Source organism: Cephus cinctus, unplaced genomic scaffold, assembly GCF_000341935.2.
Source record: "Cephus cinctus unplaced genomic scaffold, Ccin1 Ccin1_scaffold0880, whole genome shotgun sequence".
NCBI classification, from domain to species: domain Eukaryota; kingdom Metazoa; phylum Arthropoda; class Insecta; order Hymenoptera; family Cephidae; genus Cephus; species Cephus cinctus.
The window spans coordinates 377,659-401,725 of record NW_014333462.1 but is presented as its reverse complement, the minus strand read 5'-3'; the positions used below and the strand labels follow the sequence as shown (position 1 = coordinate 401,725).

The 24,067-nt window shown below is 39.6% G+C and overlaps 2 protein-coding genes across 9 annotated transcripts in view; one reads left to right on the top strand and one right to left on the bottom strand.

Moving 5' to 3' along the window:
* Positions 1-9,630, bottom strand: part of LOC107271052 (cadherin-89D) — a 30,419-nt gene extending 20,789 nt beyond the window's left edge. For all 3 annotated transcript variants that reach the window (XM_025088293.1, XM_015746624.2, XM_025088295.1), the window contains exon 1: positions 8,997-9,630. The gene's annotated coding sequence lies outside the window, so the exon portion shown is untranslated. The remainder of the gene's footprint in view (positions 1-8,996) is intronic.
* Positions 9,631-15,421: 5,791 nt separating this feature from the next.
* Positions 15,422-24,067, top strand: part of LOC107271062 (CCR4-NOT transcription complex subunit 6-like) — a 330,268-nt gene continuing 321,622 nt past the window's right edge. For 2 of the 6 annotated variants that reach the window (XR_003060737.1, XR_003060738.1), the window contains exons 1-3: positions 17,730-17,874; positions 18,011-18,326; positions 18,472-18,647. Coding sequence is in view for 4 of the 6 variants with exons in the window: in XM_025088286.1 (XP_024944054.1) it covers positions 15,747-15,792; positions 18,011-18,326; positions 18,472-18,647 (538 nt within the window). In the remaining 2 variants the exon portion in view is untranslated. Of the gene's footprint in view, positions 15,793-16,842; positions 16,949-17,729; positions 17,875-18,010; positions 18,327-18,471; positions 18,648-24,067 lie in introns of those variants that run through there. The other 4 variants (XM_025088286.1, XM_015746643.2, XM_025088287.1 and 1 more) reach the window with 4 other exon arrangements.

The following is a 24,067-nucleotide window of genomic DNA, read 5'->3' as shown; positions in this document are numbered from 1 at the left end:
TTATGGTTATAAACATTCAAAAGCACAGTTTTACGTCCGCTCGTTAAATTTTCGTTATCCTGCAACTTAGTCTGGATTATATCAATAAATGTCATTCGGAGGGGCTATGAACTTTGAATTGATTAGTCACCCGGGTTACAATGATAAGGCTGTTAGTCCGACCGAAACGATCCGAACTTTCATTTTCATTTCCTGCACCGTGGGAAATCGATAGGAAGACAGAAGATGAGACGACGAGATAAAAAAAAACAAGTCCTACACGATCATCCCTAAAAAATGCCCTTGTACATCGGAATTTAAAGTCATGGTAAAAATTTCCTAAATATATAAAAAGTCATCATGGATCATTAATTGAATTAGGATATTATTTTTATTATTCATAAATAAACTTTTCTTATCTTATAAACCACTCATTTTATTATGACCAACTTTTATATTTATCAACCCGTTATCATTAATCCTAATTATCGTCCACGAATGACGTTCATACTTTTACCTCGTTCTCAAAAATATTTCTATCCTGGATACGTGAGAGTAGATAGCTTTTTTTCAAAATCATCGAATCGTCATAGCCGATCAAACAAAAGATAACGTGCATTACCAACGAGCTGTAAGAACTTTTACTTTTTATACAGAAAATATCAATGACCGTATCGCGCGTTGATAATAAACAATTCTGTAACGTCAGACCGATGATAATCGAAGAGACTCTTATTGCACCTAATTATTTCCTTTCGCTTCCCTTATCCTATTTAACGCGACTCGAGACGCTATAAAGACATTCCCGCGAAAGCGTTAAATGACAGTTGATTTACATTTTGGCAAAGTCCCCAACGCGCAAGCGAGATTGATTGCACTTTCAAGGACACGGTTAATGGAATCCTTTGAACTGTTACTAATTGCAGACCATCGATCTAAACCGATCCAATGTTACTTTTTGTTTTACTCGACAATGAAATGCAAGCATATACGCGCTCGTGTAATTTCAAAAAAAAAAAATCGTATCACTTCCGGTCACGATATTTCACAAATTTCCCACAACGTGATGGTCGTTCCCAAAATTTATTTTCCGCAAAAAAGAAAAAAAAATAATTGACTTTCCCAGGAGCATCCTCGTCGCCGATGGACAATTATCGATAGCAAAATCATCGTATCGCTAATCGATTTCTGATTGGCAACATGAGTTTTTAGGGAAAGCGTAAACGAATGAATAGCAATTTAATAAAATTCCGTCTGAAATCATCCCTTCCGTTGCGTCATCGTCTTTTCGCACCGTCATCCGGGAACTTGCGATAATTTACGTTTCACGGAGCTAGAATTCTTACGGTACGGTTTAATTGGCGCGAATGACGTTACCGGGGAGAAAACAAATGATAAAAGAAGTGGCTGAGCGAAGTGGACGAAGTCTCGAGAGTCCTTAAGAAATTGTGGCGACAGATTGAGCAATGTTTTTCATGAAAACTCGTAATTTCCAACGGGAGCTTCGGAGTTCAATTTCACATTGACTGACGTCCGAGACACGTGGGGTGACGTCAGTGATATTGCCAAATGCTGTTGTTATTATTTTTTTAAATATCATCATACATATAATACCTTCGTACGAATATTATATCTTACCGATATATCCCTTTGTGCTTACGTACATCGAGTACGACGTCGAATTGACGTAAAACTGACTGATGTGGCAATAATTATAGTGTAGTCAGTACTTTCTCCTTTCCGAGAAGGTAATTGCTCCTTTATTGTTGTCAATTTGTTACTATCAATTATTTATCAAAGTCATAGACCGGGTACCGATTTAAGTGTAAGCTGTTAGATACGCTCAAGCAATCCCAAGCGAAAGGAAACGCGAATCACGCGAAACACGTGTGTATAAAAAAATATAAAGAAATTGGGGATAATCACGAAAGATACAAAAATATAGGACGATCGTATGTTGGTGTGAGAAGTGATATGAAATCAAATGAAATAATAGCGATAACGGACACGGGACCATTAATCGCGTTACTGTAATTTTTTTTTCGTCTGCCGTTACACCACGATTCTAGTAATTTCATAAATATAGAAAAAAGCACATCTCTATATATTTATATACTTCTCCATATGTATATCAATGCCAAGCGTTAATCCATCATTCGAATCAGTGAATGAATTTCGTTTTGAATGAACGAATATTCGCTACTCTTACTATGCTACTATATTGCAATTACTCTAAATCGCTACCGTCAATCATACTAAGCATTCGTGCAGGCGCAGCACGCGTGTCCGTCCCTATCCATAATTGCGTGGGCATCCTCATACTTCTTTCTTGCGTGGCTCTCTGGGCGCCCGTTTGCGCCTCCTATGAGGAAACCGCATGCGGAATAAACGCATCTCGAAGGCATTACGATATGGGACACTGCGAAATCACAATGAAAGGTGGAATTACAAATTATTGCACATTAGATTTGTTAATTGCCACGTGTTAACTAATCGTTACTTGAACATATGACTGTTCGTTGAGTTATGAGAGAGTGAGAGAGAGAGAGAGAGAGAGAGAGAGAATTGCAGGATTATTATTAAAGCGCAACACACGAGTATATTTTATTCGCAATTGCAATAATACGGTTGTTACACGCGCCTCCCTGAATATGCATGAAAAAATGCATTTTGCAAAAAAATTTACAACGTCGTTACATATATCGCGTAAGAGTTGCTTCGCGTTAGTTTCCTCGGGATATCTCGATATTAGCGTATGATAAATAATTATAAAGTTGCGAAATGATGACAGCATTATCGTAACCTCTCCCACTGGCATCCGTTCCTATCATTAATGTATCTAAACTTTCCATTTTTTTTTGCACATACTCAATGGAATAATTAATGGCACACGTTGGCCAGCGTTACGCTAATAAATGACTGGGCTAAAAAAGTGAGCTAAACCTTGTCGAAAAATGCTCGAAATCACCGTCCATTTACTTCTGTCCAAATAAGCTGACTTCGATTCCATGTAAAAGTTCCTTTTCCTCTTTCTATGTTTGTACCTGCCACTTAAATTTCACTGGTGCAAGGTCTCCGAAGAGTTGGTTATTGCTTTTCCCCGGTCCCGGCCGCACGGAATACCCAACGAAGGACTCGCTTGACGCCCAACTTCTTCGCTACGTGACAGAATTCAGGGAAAATTCGAAAATACAGGCGCGCGCGATTTCACGCAACCTTTTCTCACCGACAACCAAAAGAATAGAAAATTGCGTTACAATCTCGGACTGGGTCACGTAACAATCGATATTCGACAGTCTGACCCAATGCTTGGGATATAAATATATACAACAACGAAAAAAGAAATAACAGCTGAGTAGCGGGATCGATCGAGATCGACATAACACGTATAAATTAATGTAAAAACTTAGATAACCATAAATTTCATGTTTATAATCAATTAGTCAAATCATGATCATATAATATTTTCTTCAAATTTTATTCGATATCATTTTTTATACGGTTATTTTGACAAACTCATCTGGTACCGTGATATAACCAAAAGCAGTCGCCTCTCGAACACGTGTCTTACGAAAATTTGCAGTAATTATATATATATCGCTCTTAGGATCTTCACGTTGAAATGCAGATTTTGAACTTTTATAAAAAAAAGCAGCTATCCAAACCGGAAGATTTGGTTTCTCAAATTTTTAAACGCGAACACCGATCAGCTATGAGTTATGACGCTTTTTAAAACAGCAGCGTAAGATTTACATAATTGAGACCTACCTGAATACCACTTGCACGGTTACGTAACGATTAATCGTTTCATAATAAATATATCCCTAGAGATCCATCGTACGAGTTCGGTTTTAAAATAATAATAATAATAATAATAAATATCCTACACGTCATGTTCACAAGTTCCTGATGCACGTAAATACATATGTAAAGAGATTTTAAAAATGCTCGACAGGTCGAAGGATATTTAATTGTCATTAAAAATGATGCGTGTAAAGCTTAAACATCCCTTTCTCTCTCTTTCTCCCTGTACCGAACTTACTACTGTTGTGAATAGCACTATCACCTCGATCTAAAGATTCTTCAGTGTAGGCAAAAATCTATTTGCATCTTGGATAATTTTGTTGTACAGTAACAATGAACTTTTTTCAAAACACTGTTTCTCGTGTAGAAATTATTCGCTGAAAAGAAAGCATGTGATTTGACGAATTAATAAAGTAACGAAAGTATTCAATTAAAAAAAAAAATTTTTACCAGCCGTTACCTGTCATTCTTATAAGTCGATAATGACTTGCAGTATTTCTACGTAAATGAAAAATTAGCGTCTTTCACTTTGTGCCAATAAATTTTGGTCGTACTTGAAACTATAACGGTGTACGTTTATTCGTCCATTTCATTGAATATCCACGTTTATTTCTCGCGCAGGTATACAGTCCCGAAAGAAAGTCCAGAAATATTAATTCCGTATTACGAGCCAAGTCCAGAAGTATGTATATTGTGTTTTTTGGTTAATAGGAAGAGTCAAGTACCCCAGCATAATGCGTTGCACGCGAACAGAATAATCTTGTGCTACATAACTATAAAATATAACCCGTTTTAAACAAGTTTAACTGTTCGGTAAAACGGAGTATAATGACGAATCGAGAAATGTACAGTTTCAATGATATAATCAAATATTCAGTTAATCAAGTCATTGGCCTTGAACTCATGATCAAAGTAATGATATTTGATTCTTATTATTATCGTCTAATAAAATGGGTATTTTATCGAAATTCCAAATTTCGTAATTTATCAATGGAGAAATAATTAATTAAAATAAATAGCCATGGCCATGACGTATCACGGATGTATAAACTGTTTCATAAATCGTAATCGAAGGATCTATCAAAATCTATGAAGAATAGTCATGCTCGAATGGTGGTCGTGGAATATACGACAACGTCACGCTCGACTGGACCATCTCTCTGAGATGATCTAAAGAAGATCCTATTGAGCTTAGACAGACTGTGAGAGGGTGGGAGGGAGGACTGGAATTAATCTGAATAGCCATTCACGTTGAGATTACGTGAATGGTTGAATATGTATTTGATAAAAAAAAAAAAAAAAGAAAAATAGATCAGAGGCTTGTTCAAGATTAATAATAAAAAGAAATATAATTGAATTTGCCGTTTCTCTAAAATTTAAAAATGATAAAAATAAATCATCAAGTTCAGTGCACGATGATTGAGCTTTCACTATGAACCAACGCGTGCCCAGCATCCGTTTGATCAAATGGACCACTCGTAACTTTTTAAATAAAAAAATCACAAATTCCAAAATAATGTCGATTCATATACCCGTGATACAATAATTAATAAATAACTTAAAAAATGGCCGCTCCACCAAAAACGTTCCTACACTTCGTACCCGGCGGTCGGTGAAATCGATTTTCGTGAGAATAATATTCTCCTATACAACGCCATTGACATGGACCAGCCTGAAATCATCAGACAGTAGAAAGTAACCGAAAGAGAAGGTACCACGTCTATAATCCAAATGAATTCTCTCAGTCTTCTTCTTGCGTGCGAAATGCCTTTCTCATTTTTTTTCACGAAAAAGAAAAAGAAAAAAAATCGTAACGTACAGTAAACTTGAATTAACGAGATATATAAGAATTATACAAAGCATGGAATTTTAGGAATCCTATAGTCACAATGGCAATAACATTAACCCCTGGTTATCACGATAACCCTTGTTCGAGATTATAACCCGCCTAAGTAATAAGTACCTCGATTTTCCACTATGCTAATTTTATCCAGACATCAACTGCTATTACTTTAGCCAGTTTGCATGCTCCTCGTCGAATCAGATATGACAGGTGGAATTTAGTATTATACAATGAAGATGACGAAGGGACATGGCGGCACGTATTACAGATAAATATCAATAGAATCTCTCTCACTGAACAGTTTATAACGGTTTGACTATGATAAGATTTCGTGACTATTATATATGTATATACGTATACGTACCTCGGATATAATATTGAGCGCGTAGCTACCACATGGTACCACGACATTGCTATTTAAACCGAGGAGGACAAGGGTTGCCAAATAAATGGATGTTGCAAATGACTTTGGCGAACGGGATTATTATAATGGCGGATATACAATACCAGTTTCAAAGAGTTTAGGCTTTTCCGAGGAGCCATTTAATAAATTGCACATTTACTTCAAGTTTTATTTGCGAAAATCCTAAGAGCTACTGACACCACTTTGCAAATTTTCACATATATGTATATATATATATATATATATATATATATATTTACAGAAACCCTGGCCTTCCCTGGCTGCCAGGTCTATCAATTCTCACTAACCAACACACGAACAATTCCGATACTGAAAATCCCTGAAAGATTCGAACCGTTCAGGAGTTTATGATCGTTTCGCGTTAAATAGAACGAAACTGTATCGCGGTTGGATTTATCTCTCTCCTTGAGGATGCTGGAAAAAGCTCATCTTGACTCCACAGCAAACGGTCTATTATCTGGATAGTTGGTCAATGATGCAGCAAAATGTGTTCTTTGCTTGATGATATATAAAACTGGAGGAAAATTCTCGGGACGATAAATATGAGATTTTCTCGAATGGACCAATGGGATGCTGGGTTATCGTGTAACGAGATTCGGTGTATTTTCATCTTGATTACGATTAAAATTAATTTCTTAATTTTTTTTTCATGACTATAGACATCGATTTAATTGCATTGTCTCGTAGCCGCCATTGTCATTAATGTCTTGCAGTATTTTACCTGAAAGCCACGAATAACATGAATAAATACTGGAGTCTTGATGCAAACCCATCAATTCGTATAGCCATTTAACAGAGCACCGTATCCGCTACCTACCTAAGGACAATCCGGCTAAATTACCAGCTAGAATTCAACCGAACAAGAAAATAACCTCGACTCTCGGATCGTGGCTTCCAGAGATTATCAACTTCTTATCGATGACTTCTTATTTCAGTTTTGATGTATTATAGACACGTTAACTTATTTGCTCTTTGTTTTTCGAGTCCTAGTTCGTCCCTAGCAAAAATCTATACTGACCCTATTAACGATATATTTATACTCATACATATACGTATATATGTATTCTATTCTTAGCTCAAAGTAGGTCTTTGGGTAAGTCAAAAAAAATTGTCTACATATCTGGAATATTGTAACAGTATCTGCATCGATTGAATAACGAGACATGTAAATACGTGTGTATGGTAAAAGGACATGTGCCGTGTGCGTAACTTTACTTTCGACCTAAGTTACAGCGTACAGAAGAGATTCTAAGGAAAGAGAATAATAATTCACCGAAGTAACGTGCGCCAGTGTAATAAGCGAGAGTGCAATCAAATTCTCGAGCAGTTACATTAGTACGACGAAGAGAGAGATAACGTGCAGATTGGAGAGTGAAAAAGAAAAGAGACAGTGAAATCAATATTTTCATCTTTAAGGCGAAACACAAATATTTGAATATTCTCAACCGTTACCGAGCAGCTAAACCACAGTGATAACTGTATTAATTTTTATTTTTGTCCAATTTCAAAAATTCTACGAACTCGTGCAAAATTTTCGTATTCACCAGCGTCTGTCCTTCACACTTAATTGCGCGATATGGATAAAGCCAAACCCTTTCGGTATAAAGCTGATATGCCAATCGCTATTGGCAACATATCGCTGCGATATATATATGTATATATATATATACATTCCAGCAAGTGCCCTTTCCAAGAGAATGTTCTAAACCAAATAGATATTCGCCTTAAGCGATACAACATTGTTTATGTACATAAACCGAACCAGGTGCCAGTTGTATTTTTTTTTTTTTTTTTTCCCTTCGTATCTATTTAATTGCTCGTAACGCGTGACTTTACGGATCTGTATAATCAAAGTAGCTTGGGCTATGACAGGTAAAAGCGTTATCTATAATATATACATTTATCAGTGACACGATTGTATTTTTCTCGTTATTACTTGGATAGTCAAAAATTACTTGTACCGGTATGCAGGCTGAAATTTTTTGTTATTTCTTGCATGGTTCTTTCAGCCAATTAGCAATCTTGAGTAATATACCTAACGGCTACTCATTTTCAATACTTTATCCTCGTCTAGGGAATTTTACCCTGTGAAAGCAAATGTTTTTTTTCTTTTTTTTTTTTCGTAACACCGCTGATGTTTAGTCAGATAAAGTAATGCAAAACCAAGTGTTCGTCCATCGCGTTCCGGTCTTTCGTACATACTAATTACTTATACAGCCAAGAGCAAACACAATGGATAACAGTCTAGTTATAATGGGCGAAGCCTCCAGTGATCATATGGATAACCTCGATTAATTAACTTTCTTAACGCGTGGGAAGAGGGTTTGGTCATTTTTTTTTTTTCAACGGAAGTAGTATTAATACGCCGTTTGGTAAATTTGTCAATTAAAAAAAAAAATGATGACAGCAGGTTAATATTGACATACGATAACCAGTTTTAATATACACGTTCAACTTTTTGCAGTCTCATGCGCGCGATCGCTTACATTGATTTCTGCTGTGCAGAACAGCATATCGGTATATGTAACACACATGGTATCAACCCGCTACAGATTTTACCTATAGGATCGATTTAATTCGGTCGAAATGTAAAATTCGATCGAATGAACGTAACACATGTTAAACTTCAGGGTGAACTTTTCGAATACCTCCAATTTCAAAATAGGTCGTCCGATTTCAAATTCGAATCGCATTTTGACGGCTCGTCCGCGGAATGGGCGATTATCGTGGATCGTTGCTCAGGTATTCGTATCAGCCTCATAACCTCAATTCCGAATATTTGCATTACTACGTATCAAGATCTCATAACCCATGACCTTTGACACGATGCAACTTTTCGCGCTGAATTAGCATCGCCCGATATCATCATTAGTAGCCAATAAAAGAAAAATCAATGCCATCGACAATAACAAAAATAAATCTTAATAAAATTAATATCAAACTCACCAAATCACAGACTGATTATAATTTTTGAGTTTTACCCAAAAAATTTCACCACACGGCACTGTACTCACAGACATATATATATGCATATATATACGTCCAGTTATAAAATAGTCACTGTATACATTTTTTGGCAAAAATAACTTTATAAATGATCTCTACAAATTCACTCGTATCGATGGGCAATAACGAGCACGCTGCTCCAGGCCGGCTGCACCAGGTAGCCAGCAGTACGAAAGACGCTCAGGCTTCAAGGGTTTTACCTTTCGTCTCCAGAGTCCCGAGTTGAACGCACTCGGAAAGCAGCGGCAGCCTACCAAGCTGACGACTGGCCATATACTGGAGTGAACACTTACCTGTGCACACCTGGCCAGCGTGGAGCTACAACCTGCAGGAGTTACAGAGTGTTCCTTCCGGGTCACGAAAGGGAACTCGTAGAGGTTAAAACGAAAGTGGACGCAATTACGAGGCTCGTTTATAATTGCTCGTTCATTACGATGACGTCGCTCCGACGCTTAGCTAATAGACGTTGCGACGGTGAAATTGATCAAAGAACGTCAGACTTCTGGCCGAGAGTCATAACTCGGTCCGAGCGACTTCAGCCGTCGTTCGTTGGAAAGTGACCTGTCCGAGGTTGTGCGGTTGCTATACGTCTCAATAAAGATACGAGGAGTTCCCACCTCTACGTTTACATGCGAGAGAGCATTGATTGATATGTTTTGAAAATATTTTAACGTGCAATAATTCTTAGTGATTTAAAACAGTCGCGTCATTTTTCGAATAATTCCTTAACTTGGTTTTGGAAAATTTTTTTTTTGCCTATATGAACTCCTTGTTACTTTTTAATCTAGTGACTTCGTGGCCGGCTTTGGGTCTGTCTAGTGTTTCAGATTGTGGTGCTAAGGGATTTTGCAATTGTTTCCGAAAGGGTCCACTTATTATTTGCATTATGTAAACGTCGAACGGTGATGCTCGGCAGGACTTTGATGAGAACCATGGCTAACGCATGACGAAACGAAGGGAGGGAAATGAGTTTGAACGTGCAATTGCGGTTTCTGCTGTTGGAATTAAACCTATCTCGAGGGAGTTGCGTAGACATGTATAAAATGAGAAACAAAGAGAAAGGTGCCTCGGCACTGTGGTGCATCATTATTTTGGCAGGATCAGTGATCCTGAATTCGTTAAAGCGCGTAGCCCGTTTGGTCGTTATATAAAACTTAACGGTTCCTTCTTCTTCGTCTTCTCCACGTGCTGCTGCACTCGGGTGCATTCCCGAGTGCAGCGCTGCACTCGTAAGACGGAAGAAAAAAAGCCTGCTCACGCTACTCGAAGACACGTGGGTTTGTTGACACGTGCTAAAGTCATGTGGAAATAAGAAATTTTTTGACACTTCGTGAAAATCTCACCGAAAATCAATCGCGAATCGATGCGTGACGAGGATATTGCGTAATGCAAAGTATTAATAATTTATTCAGCCACCAAGATCTGCTCGAGATTTAAATTAAATCGGTTTGCATGTCACCTGGACCGGCTGTCTATATTACGTTCTAATCACTGATCCGCGAAGGAGTTATCAATATTTTTATAATTTCGTATTTTTCAAACCGAGTTATCAATCCTGTCAGAGTTCGGGTCTTAACGCCGACTTATTTCACCGTCTAAATTCGCACTGGCACGAGACCCTTGGAATTGCAAATGCGAATATGAAACTTGTTTACTTTCGCGAACTTTAAATTTAATTTGTCACTTCGTGACTGTACGACGTCTTTATATACCTATACGCGATTCGTTTAAAAGGATGCACTTTTTTTTTTTTTCATCAAGTCCCCACAGAGAGAAGCTTCCCACGCGCCATTGTCGAGTCTGCGGAATTTCAGTGTGCTGAGAACGAGGATCCTTGGCATCGAAGTAAGCGATGCCTTTGGAGGAAATAAGAAAAGGAATCAAAAGATTGATGTAACTTTCGCAAAAATACGGACGTGCATCGTTTATTTGCCCCGCTGTAAATTCTGCAAATTCACTCGATCCGAAAAAACCAAATGAGTTTTTCGTTCTCGCGACTTGGAACACATTGACTTCCGATCTGGTTAGAAATAGCGAAGAGTGTCGGTCGTGATGAGATTGTCAACCCGTTGAAATTTAACCCACTCTGGTCCAACTTATCGGCAGCGAATCGTGTCGATGCATATATACAGAAAATTGTGTCGAAGTGAAAAAGAAGAAATTGCTCTTGATGCAAATTCACAATCCATTCTACTTTAGTTCGTCAAGTCGAATAAGAATTGCGAATGCTCGCTGTGAAAATGAGGTTGAAGAAAGGCCAATGCTCGGAACATCGAAGCAAAAACGTCCGTGCAATGTTTCTACTTATGTTTCAACGGCTGAAATTCCAACGTGCAATTGCTAATTACGATTAGTGTAAACATTGTGGGGGTTATAGTTATTGCGACTTGCAAAAGGGGCAATTACTTTGTAGCTCGCCTTGGGGCTTCGCAGTTATCGTCGGCGGTACAGGCCTATACGTGGGTATCTACTGTTTGGTTGGTTTAATGCGCAATTGCAGTTTTACGAGGGAATTAAGTGGCATGCGTACTGCAGCCAGTGTTTTTTCCGTATTTCGTTGGTAAATGCTGTCCGTTTGTTAAATTTGAAGAAAGGCTCATTTTATTATAACTTTGGAAGTAACGAGAACGAAAAGTCATTGTGAAAATTCTAACTTGCTATTATATGGGTGATAATCGTATACTCTATTTTTATTGGATTCCTGATATATGTAATTTCAATTGTACGAAAGCAATTGGTATAAGAGTAAATTTACAACAATTCCAAACTTTACGTTATTATTTTTAAGTATGACTTTGTCTTACGAGCGAAATCCTTGGCCAGATTTATGGAACTTTCATAGACATTAACTATGTTTAACTGCTACCCTTGTCGATGTTGGGAATCATAGAAAAATTCGTACTTAATTAAATTTTTAATTGGAATCATCGACATTCCTCGGGTAAATATCGACTGAAGGCAAATCAGTACGTCCTTTAATTTATTCTTGATTTACATACAAGTGGTATTCCCTGAAGGTAAATCGACAAGTATGGTACACTAACTAAATACCCAACTAGCTAAATAACTGACATAAAATTTGTTGAATCAACACACTGGATACACTGAGAAGCATTCGGATAGAACATTTGTGTATTCTATAATGAATCAAAAGGAATGAATTTTTCTTGACACTAAAACCGTCTACTGCCCATTTGATATTCATTTCTGCTGTCGAACAACTCTACTTTACCGACACATGGTATTATGATTGGGATTCCGTGATCGATAACATAATGCCACTGTCAGCCGAAGATAAGAAGCCACTTTCGTGAGATCCCACCTCTCCACGAAGGAGCTACGACACGTATTATTAGAACATAATATCCAAGCGGCATTCAATAGTCCTTCAATATTACAGAATCGTTAAGTAGGGAAGAAAAGCTGTATACAGAGATCAGTAGGGAGATGCACAACGCTACGGTTTTAGGCGATACCAAAAACATGGCGCTAAATCGTAGTGGCGAGTCCGGGAATAGAATTTTGTCATCATCGCCTCCGTTGATAATGCATATCCCGTCGTAGCCGAACTGAACGTGATCACGAACGGGTAGCCTGGCGGGCAGAGATTCTCCACAACTTACAACTGATTCCCAGAGCAACCCTTAGAGAGAGGCCGCTTATCAGATATTGCCTAAATATTTTTTCTTTGTAATCTTAAATTCAATTGTACAGTGTAAGCTCGATAAGATTTACTAAGCCAAAAGCCAGCACCGTATGCCTGCCTGCGTTAAGGAGTGCAGCGATGCGGTGCTAGCTTCCATCATTATTTAACGATAGTTCCAAGCGGACCTATGGTCCCAACATTGAGTACTAGAGAGAACTATTTCGGAACTGTTTGAAGCACAATCTGAAAACAACACTGAAAGCCAGCTACTTATGCATACCTGCACTAAAGCATATGGTGCGACTAGTATCCTTAATAGGTATTTTACCGATGTTACGTACCAGAACTATTGTTAAAACCTACCAGGAACTATAAAACTCCTCGAGAACTATTGAAAAAGCCTATTGTTGAAATATTTTTAAGAGATTTTAAAAAAGTGCGGTGCTGGAGCTGACATCCGTGTAGCATCTCAATTTTGAACAATGTTTCAACAATAAGCTTTTTTAAGAGTTCTAGGAGAGTTCTATAGTTCCTGATAGGTTTTAACAATAGTTCTACTACGCAATACCGTTAAAATACGTAGTTTCCAAAAATTGAGGTGGTAGTCGTGGTCGATTTTTATTAAGGTATTACTACGGTAAACTCAAAATCGCGTAATCGAGCTGAAATTTGTTTTACGTCTAATTTTTATCCCAGTACATCTCTCTACAAATTTTTAACGCGATTCACTCATCCATTTCCGAATAGTTCCGAGTTAAAGTCAGGACTCGTGATACGTATTCCCTATACCTGGCCAATAAAACGCGCATGGTTCTTTTATTGCATTTGACTCGTCAGCGTAATTCCGATGAAAAACTAGTATGTGGCAAAGGAAAAAGTTAAGAATTTTTTAGATTTTTAGTCAGAACTTTTTACTTATAGGATTTATTGATAGACATGAAAGAAGTCGATGTTTATGACGAAATCACTCGTACGACGGCTGACAAGAGAGCGTCGGTGTATATACGTATACACTGCTACATCCACTGTGAGACCGTGCCCGATGCATATACCTTTTCGGTCCGTAGTAATACCTTAACTAAAGTACCATCAGGGCCACTGGGACGTTATGAGCTATGAGCTATGAGCTTATAGCAGTCTCCTGAGCTCATCCCTACCCTTATCTGTCTTTTCCTTATCAATTATTATTCTTTTTCAAAAAAGTTATAGGTAGTATAGTTATAAGTTAAAGGTAGTATAGTTACAGGTAGCAGAAGAAGTGTATTAATTCGTATGTGTGCGAGAGAGACGCACTTAGAGCCCTGCTGTGCTAATGAAACGTAGGCTTTAGGAGCATTACAGGGTGCGTCAACGATATCCTGAAATGCGAAGAATTGCCGCGCACCGATCAGCCTGCATCGTCACTCCAAAGCATCGTTGACAAACCCCGTACGAATTGTTGTTGACAAACCTGTCGTAGGAGGGCATCACTTATGCCAAGGTGTGCTGGAGCGGGGAGGGGGTACTCTGCGGTATACAAAGAATGTATCATTGGTGCAGAGGTCAGTCTTTCGAGAGCCGTTCTCTTAGAAGCCGCGTTTTGCCGGTCTTCCTTCCCCCTTCCCCTCACCCCGCAAACACCTTATCGCCGTACGAATTGTTGTTGACAAACCTGTCGTAGGAGGGCATCACTTATGCCAAGGTGTGCTGGAGCGGGGAGGGGGTACTCTGCGGTATACAAAGAATGTATCATTGGTGCAGAGGTCAGTCTTTCGAGAGCCGTTCTCTTGGAAGCCGCGTTTCGCCGGTCTTCCTTCCCCCTTCCCCTCACCCCGCAAACACCTTATCACACTTGTGATACATTCATCGATTCTTTGTCTCTTTTGTTCATCTACATTCTAAGGTAATACTTGATTATCTAATTCTATCTCTATCTCTCTCTCTCTCTCTCTTTCTTTGTGTCACCTATTTTCCCAATTTCTTCCGCTGGGCTATACCTTCTTCGCGATATCACTTTGGTATCGCAGTAAACTCCGCAGCAAATATGCCAAGACGGTTTGAGCGGTGGGGAGTCATGGGTTGGCGTCGGCATCCCTTTCTGCGCTCTCTAGGGGAGCGGTCACGTCAATCTGCGTTCGCTTGTGCTACTCCACTTGGCGTATGGGACCTCAAATCCCGGTAACTTCTAATCACCCTCTGCAGGAAACACTTTGCGCGCTGATCTAGGGTTAACGTGGTTCGTCTTCGGAGATCGAACGTGGTTCCTTACGTCTAACCTGCCCTAGCTTCGGCTTTGCGGCGGGCAGTGACGAAGGTTGAAGCGTAAATTCAAGTCCCCTCGGGGACTTCCGGCCTCGGCCGGTGCTGATGCCCAGTGATTCGTTGCGGTCGACTCCGCTAGGGGTGATCGCGAATTTTCATAGCCTGGCTCCTTTTCCCGTGTTCCGGTTCTGCGACACAAGCGACTGCTTAGTCCAGGCCATTCACATATGCTCATGTTGTTCAAAGTCTTGTACTCATGTTTGTCAATGCTTTGTGTCCGCGACCAAAGTCTGTCGAAGGTCGGAAGCCGCTTCGCGGCCCTTTAAGCTCTTGCGTCACAGCAGTCCGCTGTTACTTCGGTATCTGTTAGCCGGACCTCCGTTGTCCGTGGGGGTTGGGCCCGATAGCGTGTATTTCGCACCCTAGCCTGCTTAATCCGGTCCATCGCGCTTGTCCACGGTCAAGTGTCATGTCTGTAACAACCATTCCCTATCAGTATCATCAAAATCATCTCTTTTAATCTCTTCGAGCCTTCAGCCCATTTCGTGCCATCTCTTTCTACACTCTTTATCCTTTACCTTCATTTACGAAAAAAAGTGTGACGTAGTGAATTGATACGTTTGAATAAGTGCGTCGCGAAGACATTATCTAAAGTTCGCGGAAATTCGCGTATTGGTCTATTCGTAACAAGTGAAGAATTAGTCCGCAACCGAAAATACAGGAAGTGCAAAATAGTGGCCAAGGCTGGAATCGTCAAGTCGTCCCTAAAGTGGACCTCGAGTATCGAAAGATGTACTGGACCAATGAACAATACAAATGGACAAGAGATAAGCAGACGAGAATCCTGGGGTAAGTGATCTTTTTCTTTTTTCCTTTTTTTTTCCAACTCACCATAAACATTTATGTAAGCGGCCATGCTGAAAGCCATAAATTTGCTATACTCAGCGGATACCGGAAGTATAGCATAGATCTGACTTATATTTGTGCGAGATTTTGGTGATGCATTCCGAAAGTGTTCCCATGCTGCGCGGTAGTGTCTGACTATATTTTCAGCTAAGTTTTGCTTTGGAAACCAGCGATAAGTAGCGGAGGACTCTGCCTGGCAAGCTACACGTTCGTGATCGCGGTTAGTTCAGCCACGACGGCATCCGCATTATCGACGAAGACTATGATCACGTAACTCTACTTCCGGACTCGCCGCTAGGATTCAGCGCCATGCTTTTGGTATCGCCTAAAACCGTAGCGTTGTGCATCTCCCTACTAATCTCTCTGTACCAATGCCTTAATCAAGTAAAAGTACATTCGTAAAGATGTATATACGTACAGAAAGTATGCGCGGATTGGAAAAGGTGTTGAGTAATGAGTAATTATACATTTGCAATCTTCATATCACAATGCAAATCGCAAGCTTTCATTGTTAAGCAATTTTTCGATGTACTAACAGTCAACTGCAAATAAATTCATTGCAATTCATTTGATTAGCTATCTTAGCAAGTAATATGCTTATTAATGAATAACTATTGGTTTGGAGTAAATTAAATAGTAGACGACTAAATCCAGCAATGAAACTATATACTTTATATTACTAATTGCAATTCGTACGACTTAAACAGAATAACTCATCTATCTACTAAATACATACGCGTCAATCGTATAGCTAATCATGGCATGTTTAAAAGAAAATGTTATACTCGATACAGAAAATTGAACGAGTTCAGTTAAAAGGTTTTGCGCATGTTTTTTAAAATAAAGTTAAGGGCATAAGACATTTTTAAAAGTTTTGTACGCTTGGTAAGACTGGTTGCATGTGAGCGAACGCTCGGATATTTTGACTGCTTCGGGAAGCTTCGGCACTGTGTTAGCCAATGAAATCCGTGCAAAATGCCCGATCGGTGCAGTTGATAAATGGAGGATCTGTGTTTGTCAAGGTAGTTTTGTTTACGCGAAAATTTTCACTCGGAATCAACTCCCCGTACGTTTCGTGTGTGTTAAGAGGTAGATGAAGGTGCGTAATTGTTTTGCCTGACTACTGGTTAAATTTGACAATCTCTGAATACCGACAACCTGTGAAATCCGCAGATAGCGGACGCCTGTCGTCCAGGGTGCACGAACCTCATCGAAAAGAAATGATTCTTCTCACTGAAAAAAGTGAAACGGCTTTAAAAAATCACGTTCAGTGAAGGGGCAAATGATTTTCTTTCTCTATTTTACGTAAATGATGAAAGGAGCAGTTACTTTCCTTATAGCCTTTTAAAAAATGTATAATCCAAATTCGTTGCTCATAGGTTAGGGCTACTGCATTTGTATGGGGTGTCTAGGCAGAATCATGTGTGTAAATTATACAGTTTTTGACCTAAAAACCTTTTATCTTTCGCGGTATATCGTTGTCTTACGAGAAAATACTTGGATGATTTAACATTTACGTTACTATAGACTCTGTTGTATAATGAAAACAAATCCAGTTGTCAGAATTAGTTCTATTTTCATTCAGTTTGGTTGCTGTAAAAACGTTATTGCTCTCAAAATAGTCTAAACTATTGAAGAACAATTACATGTGTAATTGTGTTTTTGTCTTTCAATTCTAATATAGTATATCATAGATGTTTACTTTTTTTTATAAAGCAGTATTTATTTGTTCTGCGGTTAAAAAATGATATTAATTTTATCTTTCCTCGAGTGTAGATTCTGTATGTGGTGTACTTTGGATTTTCCTTATAGTTTACCCTGCTGACATCCCTTTGACCAAATGATATGAAGATTCCTTGTCCTGATATATGGCCTCTTCTATTAATATGGCTTTTCCCATGATGGTGATATGCATCGAGTGCCTCTTGCAAAGAGACACCCCACTGTTTCGTATAAAAATTACTTCAAATACCCAACTCCTTTGTGCCGCTTGTCCTACCCATACTTCCTCACGGTATAGTTTAGGTTAGTCCATCATATACACCATCTTTATTAAAATCAGTACAGTGTCATTTTCACTAACGAATGTTAAGACTATGATTTATACAATTGACATAACCTTGTCATCCGATAAGTCATATGCTATATGTTTTCTTTAAAGGATTTAAGATGTCCCGCAGTCACAAGGACAAGTATGAAAACTCCAACCCACGTCGCACGCACACTATTATGTCCACGGAGGATGCAAACTCTGGGAAGAAATCTTATTGGCCGGAGTTGGAGATAACAGGCAGTATAAGAAATCTGAGCCCAAATTTATGGCAGTTGACACATCTGACTGCATTATATTTGAATGATAATAGTCTGCAAAGGATACCATCCGAAATAGGCCGTTTAATCAACCTACGCGCCTTAGATCTTAGCAGTAACAAGCTTCGCAGCTTGCCTGCAGAGCTGGGAGACCTCATCTATCTCAGGTACTTAATTCTATCCTAAATTAGAATTTGATTCTGTATTCAAAATATCATTGTTCAATTTTTTTTAACATATACCTTAAACTTGTTACATCAAATAATACTCTCTCTATCTATTCCAGACCTAATCCAATATTTTTTGTTACAGGGAGTTATTGTTGAATCAAAACTACCTTCGCGTACTACCATACGAGTTAGGCAAGTTGTTCCAGTTACAAGTGCTTGGACTACATGGTAATCCACTCAGCAAGGAGGTGATGACGCTGTACGGAGAGCCATCGGGAACGCACAAGCTGTTGTCTTATATGCTCGACAATTTACAAGGTAAGTGCTTTGCATTTTTCTTTGAACAAGCTTGTTTATTTACTGTGGCACAATTGGTTTTCCCTCATATATCGTCGACTGACATTATTATATCCTCTACGAGTTCTTCATTGACATAATTTTTATCGTTGAGAATATATACATAATCCAGGTGGTCGATGAGCTTGGCTCCAGATAAAAATATATATATGTGCATGCTTGGATATAACCATACGAAGGCAAGTCAAAATGCATTCGCATAACCAATTATGATATACAATTGAAACGATGGATAATCCAGCTAATCTAGATAATTCGATGTGCATTTTAAACTTGTGATGCATTTGAATCACTGTACATAATAAATAATGTTTATCATTACTCAGTTATATCATACAAATAGAATAGATTATCTTGATAATCAAAATATTCATGATACAAAATATTCTTAATGAATAAATGTAAATAGATTCAAGTTGAATTAATACAAAAAGTCTATTAGATTCTAAATTAATTGTGAGCATCGTCTTTATTAAATATAAAAGCATACAAGTATAGTAAAAATATTCTGTAATTTCTGTTTTCAAAATTCTAAGAGACTTTCTCTTGTAAAATTGAACGCGCTAAATAGCTGTTTGACATCCATAGGTTTTTCAATGTCATTCATGCGGATCTGTTACGATCATTTATCAGGGATACTTAACCGTTTGACTGCTAAGCAATTCTTGCAAGAACGCACGAAAACTGCAGGACATATTTTGACTTGATGTTGTCAAATAAAACACTCTCATTTAGACAAATATCAATCAATTTAAATAATTCTTTTCGTATTATAAAGAAACAATATTAATTGTGATTGTGAAAAAGAAAAAATAAACATTAAATTGTTTTTTTCTTTGAAAATTAAAATTTATAAAAAGATAACTTAAAGTTTATTGATCTTCTCTATCATCACTACTTGTGTCTGTTCTTTGACCATCCTCAGAATCACTAGCAATCGAATCAACGTCCGAAATAATAGCCCGTGACATGATTATTTAAAAAAAATAATATATAAAAACGGTAAAAAGTTATTTTAGAATGCACTCGTGTTACAAAGTACGCGTGAGGTCAGACTACGTTCACTCTCACGGAGCAACAAAGACACCCTGAAACTGGCAGCGCAAAAGCGCTGCGTCGCGGTTTCCGAGACAAATGAACGCAGCGCTTTTGCGCCGCGTAGCAGTCAAACGGTTAATATGTAACAATTGTTCTTTTCACTGGAAGTATAGCGTGAACAGTTCGGAATTGTTTGGACGATGATTGACGTTTCCTCGTTAATCAAATATTTTGAAAAGACTATTTAGCAGTTCATCGACGTCCAGCGAGGTTGCATAAGACTACCCGTTTTTCTTTTTACAATAGCGATTAGTCGTTTGACACATGGAGTTCCGTGAGTTCAGGCAAAGTCGACTTAGAGCTTAGAGATTGATTAAAATTTATTCGCAGCTTATATAATGTAACCCACCAAGCTCTGGAAGGAATTTGCATAATTAGTCGTCGTATACCAACCAACGTTTTTACTAATTTACGCGTATACGTTAAATATTCGCAAGATAAACGAGCCCCGGGATGATATATTTCTCAGCACTTTTGTAATCGAAATTTTAATTTCGCTGTCATCATCGTTCAACGCGGAATAAATTGTAGTTCCCGCGATGTCCTCTTCGGCACGGTCGCTCGATGTGTTATGTGTAAAAGCTGTGTAAAAAAGGGGAAAAAAAATAGTTTCACCTCCTCGCGTCACTAAAGAGTCGCGCATCACGCAGATGATAAATATATCACAGATGCACAACATCTCTGGTCACATCCTGTCACCCTTATCAATCGATATTATCGATCTGATCCCAAAGGCAATTTCCCGTCGATCCCAAAGAGATCTGCTGCGTCCAACGCGTCTCGATACGATAGTTCCTATGATTCCCGCCAGATGTCGATACCGAAGCCTCTTCGCAAGAAGGAGCAATCGAGTCCAGTAATCACGCGCTTCACCACGATCAAAACGAACTAGTCGGCTCGTCGAAATACTTTTGAAAATTTCATTAACGCGATGTCACGCAAGACGAATTAAATCGTACTTTTCCGATATCAAGAATAAATCGAATTCTCCAATGTCGTCTTTAAGAAAAAAATACATCGCGATGAAATTTTCACGAATTTCTCAGCAGATCGTAAAAAATGGATCCTTATCATCTACGATAACGAAATAGCCATTGGACGAGGAGATGGCTGTCATCAACCGGATCGCCGATCGCGAGACATGCCTTCCTGGTTATGCGAACGAACCCGCACCCACCCTCTGGACAGATCTTCGAAAGTAATAAGGTCCAAGACTAGACCTGGCACGGAGCTCATTCGTCCCATACATAATTTAAGTTCTTTTAAAATAGGGATCAAGTGGGTGTACCGCGAGGCGCAGGCGCGGGTGGTTTCGGATGGGCGATGCTGAGGTTGGGCCTGGGTACATATAGGATTATGGTAGGCCGGTGGTCGGCAAGGGAGCGAAACCAAGCAGGCAGGGAGGGCGTGTACTCGCATCCATTGTATTCCCTGATTTTTTCCAGTTATCCGATTGCCTGAAAGGTCTCGGTTGTACCATTCTGCTTATCCATTGTTCCCCGATTTTTACTATTTGGCGTAATGCCGCGCCCGTCATCCACGGAACGTTGCGCTCCGCTGCAGGCCCCGTGCGATATTCCCTCGTCATCCTTCTTCCTCTTCCTCTTCTTCTCCTTTCTCCTTCTTCCTCAGGCTCTTGGCTCTCTTTGCCTAGGAGTCCTCAGGCACCACCTCCTCCCTTCCCGGGCAGTCGCTTATCTGAAATCACCTCAGGGAGGAGCTCAGCGGGAACCGCAAGGAGAAGAGCTAGAGGTCGCCTGGAGATCCGCGTTTTCTCTGTACACGTATATACATATAGAATGTAAGCTCGCAAGCTCTATCTACCCGTGCGCATCGGACTGAGCTTGCTTTCCGATCGGATGGACTTTCCTTGAAAATCGTGCGAGGCAGTGCGGAAGGTCGAAGGTCTCCGTGGATGGAACGAGGTCGCTTCCTGAATTTTCATCCTTACGTTCCACCTTGGTGCGTGTGTACGCATTCGTCACTTCTCCCTCTGTCGACCCCTGACCCCTGACCTAATTCCACGTGATTCTCTACGCAAGGCTCTTAATTCCTTGTAAGACACGTATACTTTTATACGTATACTCTATCTATGCTTTTTTTTTTTTCCCTCACCGTTATTCTCTCTTTGCACCCTCTTGGACATTTCGTCAGGCTCGTGCTGAAGAGTGCAAGCTCGTAAATGCAGGCGGTTGGCTGCAAAGCTTCTGGTCGTTGAGTCACTTAGGATGCAAAGCGACGGCAGAGCGCGTTGGAGATGCTCCAAAAATCGTGACTCTTTGCGTCTTTGTGCTCTCGCTATGGCGTCTCTCCGGTCTGGGCTTTTCCTGGCTTGCATAAAGGAAAAATTCTCTTTTGTTACACATCCATTATGTATATGCATATATATATATGTATATTGAAACGACGAAATCGCGAAAATAAATGGCACCAACTTAAATAATTCACGTCACAATATATATTTATATATTTTATCTATATATATAGATACAAAGATAAATCTCATTTAAGCAGGACTCCTTAAGTCACCTATGCTCCATGTTTTCCTTCACACCCCTTACTCCTGTGTCAGTCCCACGACATAAATTCATCGTAAATTTCACCTAAGAGTGGTTGCATTTTGAATTTGCAAAAAAAAAAGTTATCGCCCTCATATTTCTCCTATGACGTGATCTGTATTTGTCTTTTACCTTGGCACGTGAAAATATGGGTCGTCGACCCGATCGCGTCGCGTGAATTGGGTGACGTATCCATTCAGTCAGCCTCGGCGTTCTCGCAACGTGAAAGCCAATGGCGATGATCCCGCCCGATGGCGCCACTGTGCGAGTACCCAAGGAAAGAAAAAAAAATGGCGGCGAAACGGGGAACGCACGGGTGAAAGGGTTGCACGGCCGAAAATAATGCGATCCACTTGGCGTCGCTGTTGCCCACTTCCTCACCCGTGTAATTACGGGTCTGGCCGTCTCGCTTGGCGTAATTGGGAACGACGAGGAAGGGAGAAAGTGCCGCGATAACCGGGACCGAGAGGCGCGGGTATCATTCATTATTCGCTGATATTCGGTTCGGGTTTTGCATCGCAATGAGTCTTGGCGAGGCCGGCGGCTGTGTCGTGTCTCTCGAAGGGTTCGCGCATTGTTCGCTTGTCAAAGGGTAGTTTTCCTTTTTCTTTTTTTCGTTTTTTTTTTTTTTTTTTTTCTACAAGGTCGAACAAATGAAGGGTTGTTTTTTTTTTTTTTTTTTTTTTTTTTTTTTTTTTTTTTTTTCTACAAGGTCGAACAAATGAATATATGGGGGATATTAAATTCGGATCGAAACGTATCCAGATGATAATCTGCACGCTGGTCGTAACTTTGGAAAATCGTCAACCTTTTCGATTCTTACGCTGTATCCCATATCTGTATGTCCGTCTACCTAACCTATATTTTCTGCGAATGGCACCCCTCCCTACCTTCACTTCCTGTCTTCAGCTTCTCCAACTGCTTATCAAAGGAGAAACTTCCTATTTAGCCAAGCAGATTCGACTTGACCGTACTCTCGTCCAGTAGGTTAGTTTCACGATGTTAACCCCTCTTTTCCACCCCTTCATCCTCCCACCACGTGAAACTCCCATATATGTCACTGGAATCGTATCTGTGACGTAAGGGAGTCATGTGTTTTGTAATAAGGGATGGTGAAATGTGGAGGAATTTTTTTTTTTTTTTTTATCACAAGTGGACCCCCTCTCTACCATCCCCAGTGATAGGGGGGCGATCGGTATAGAGGGAACTACGTGTCTTTGAGTATTTTTCCAAGGGATGTTTTTTTTTTCGATTCTTTTTTTTCATGCGTGACGCGTGACGCCGACAGTCGGTACCACTCGTGTCGCCGGTAGGACTCGGGACTCGACGCTCCGAATAAGTCGGGTTCGCCTCTTTCCGTTCTTGCTGACAATCGCGTTTCGTTTGGCGTTGCGTGCGGCTCACTTTCTACGAGTACCCGGTACAGGTTTGCGTCGCTCCATAAGCCTCGAGCACTTTCCTCGCTGGTTCGGAACTATTATTAAACGTGAGCCGAACTCCAAGAATACGTATATAGATATGCCGAACGACGAGGTCGCAGCTGCCATTGAATTTCTTGAATTTTAAATTGAACTTTTTAATTATTTTTTTCACATCGATACACGAGTATATATCTATATATCTAAAGAGTGACTTCCATTGTTCCCCATCAACGAGCGTGTTAAGCGCTCAAGAATCAAATTGTCCGATGGCCTCCTCGATAGACGCGTTTTTTTTTTTTTTTTA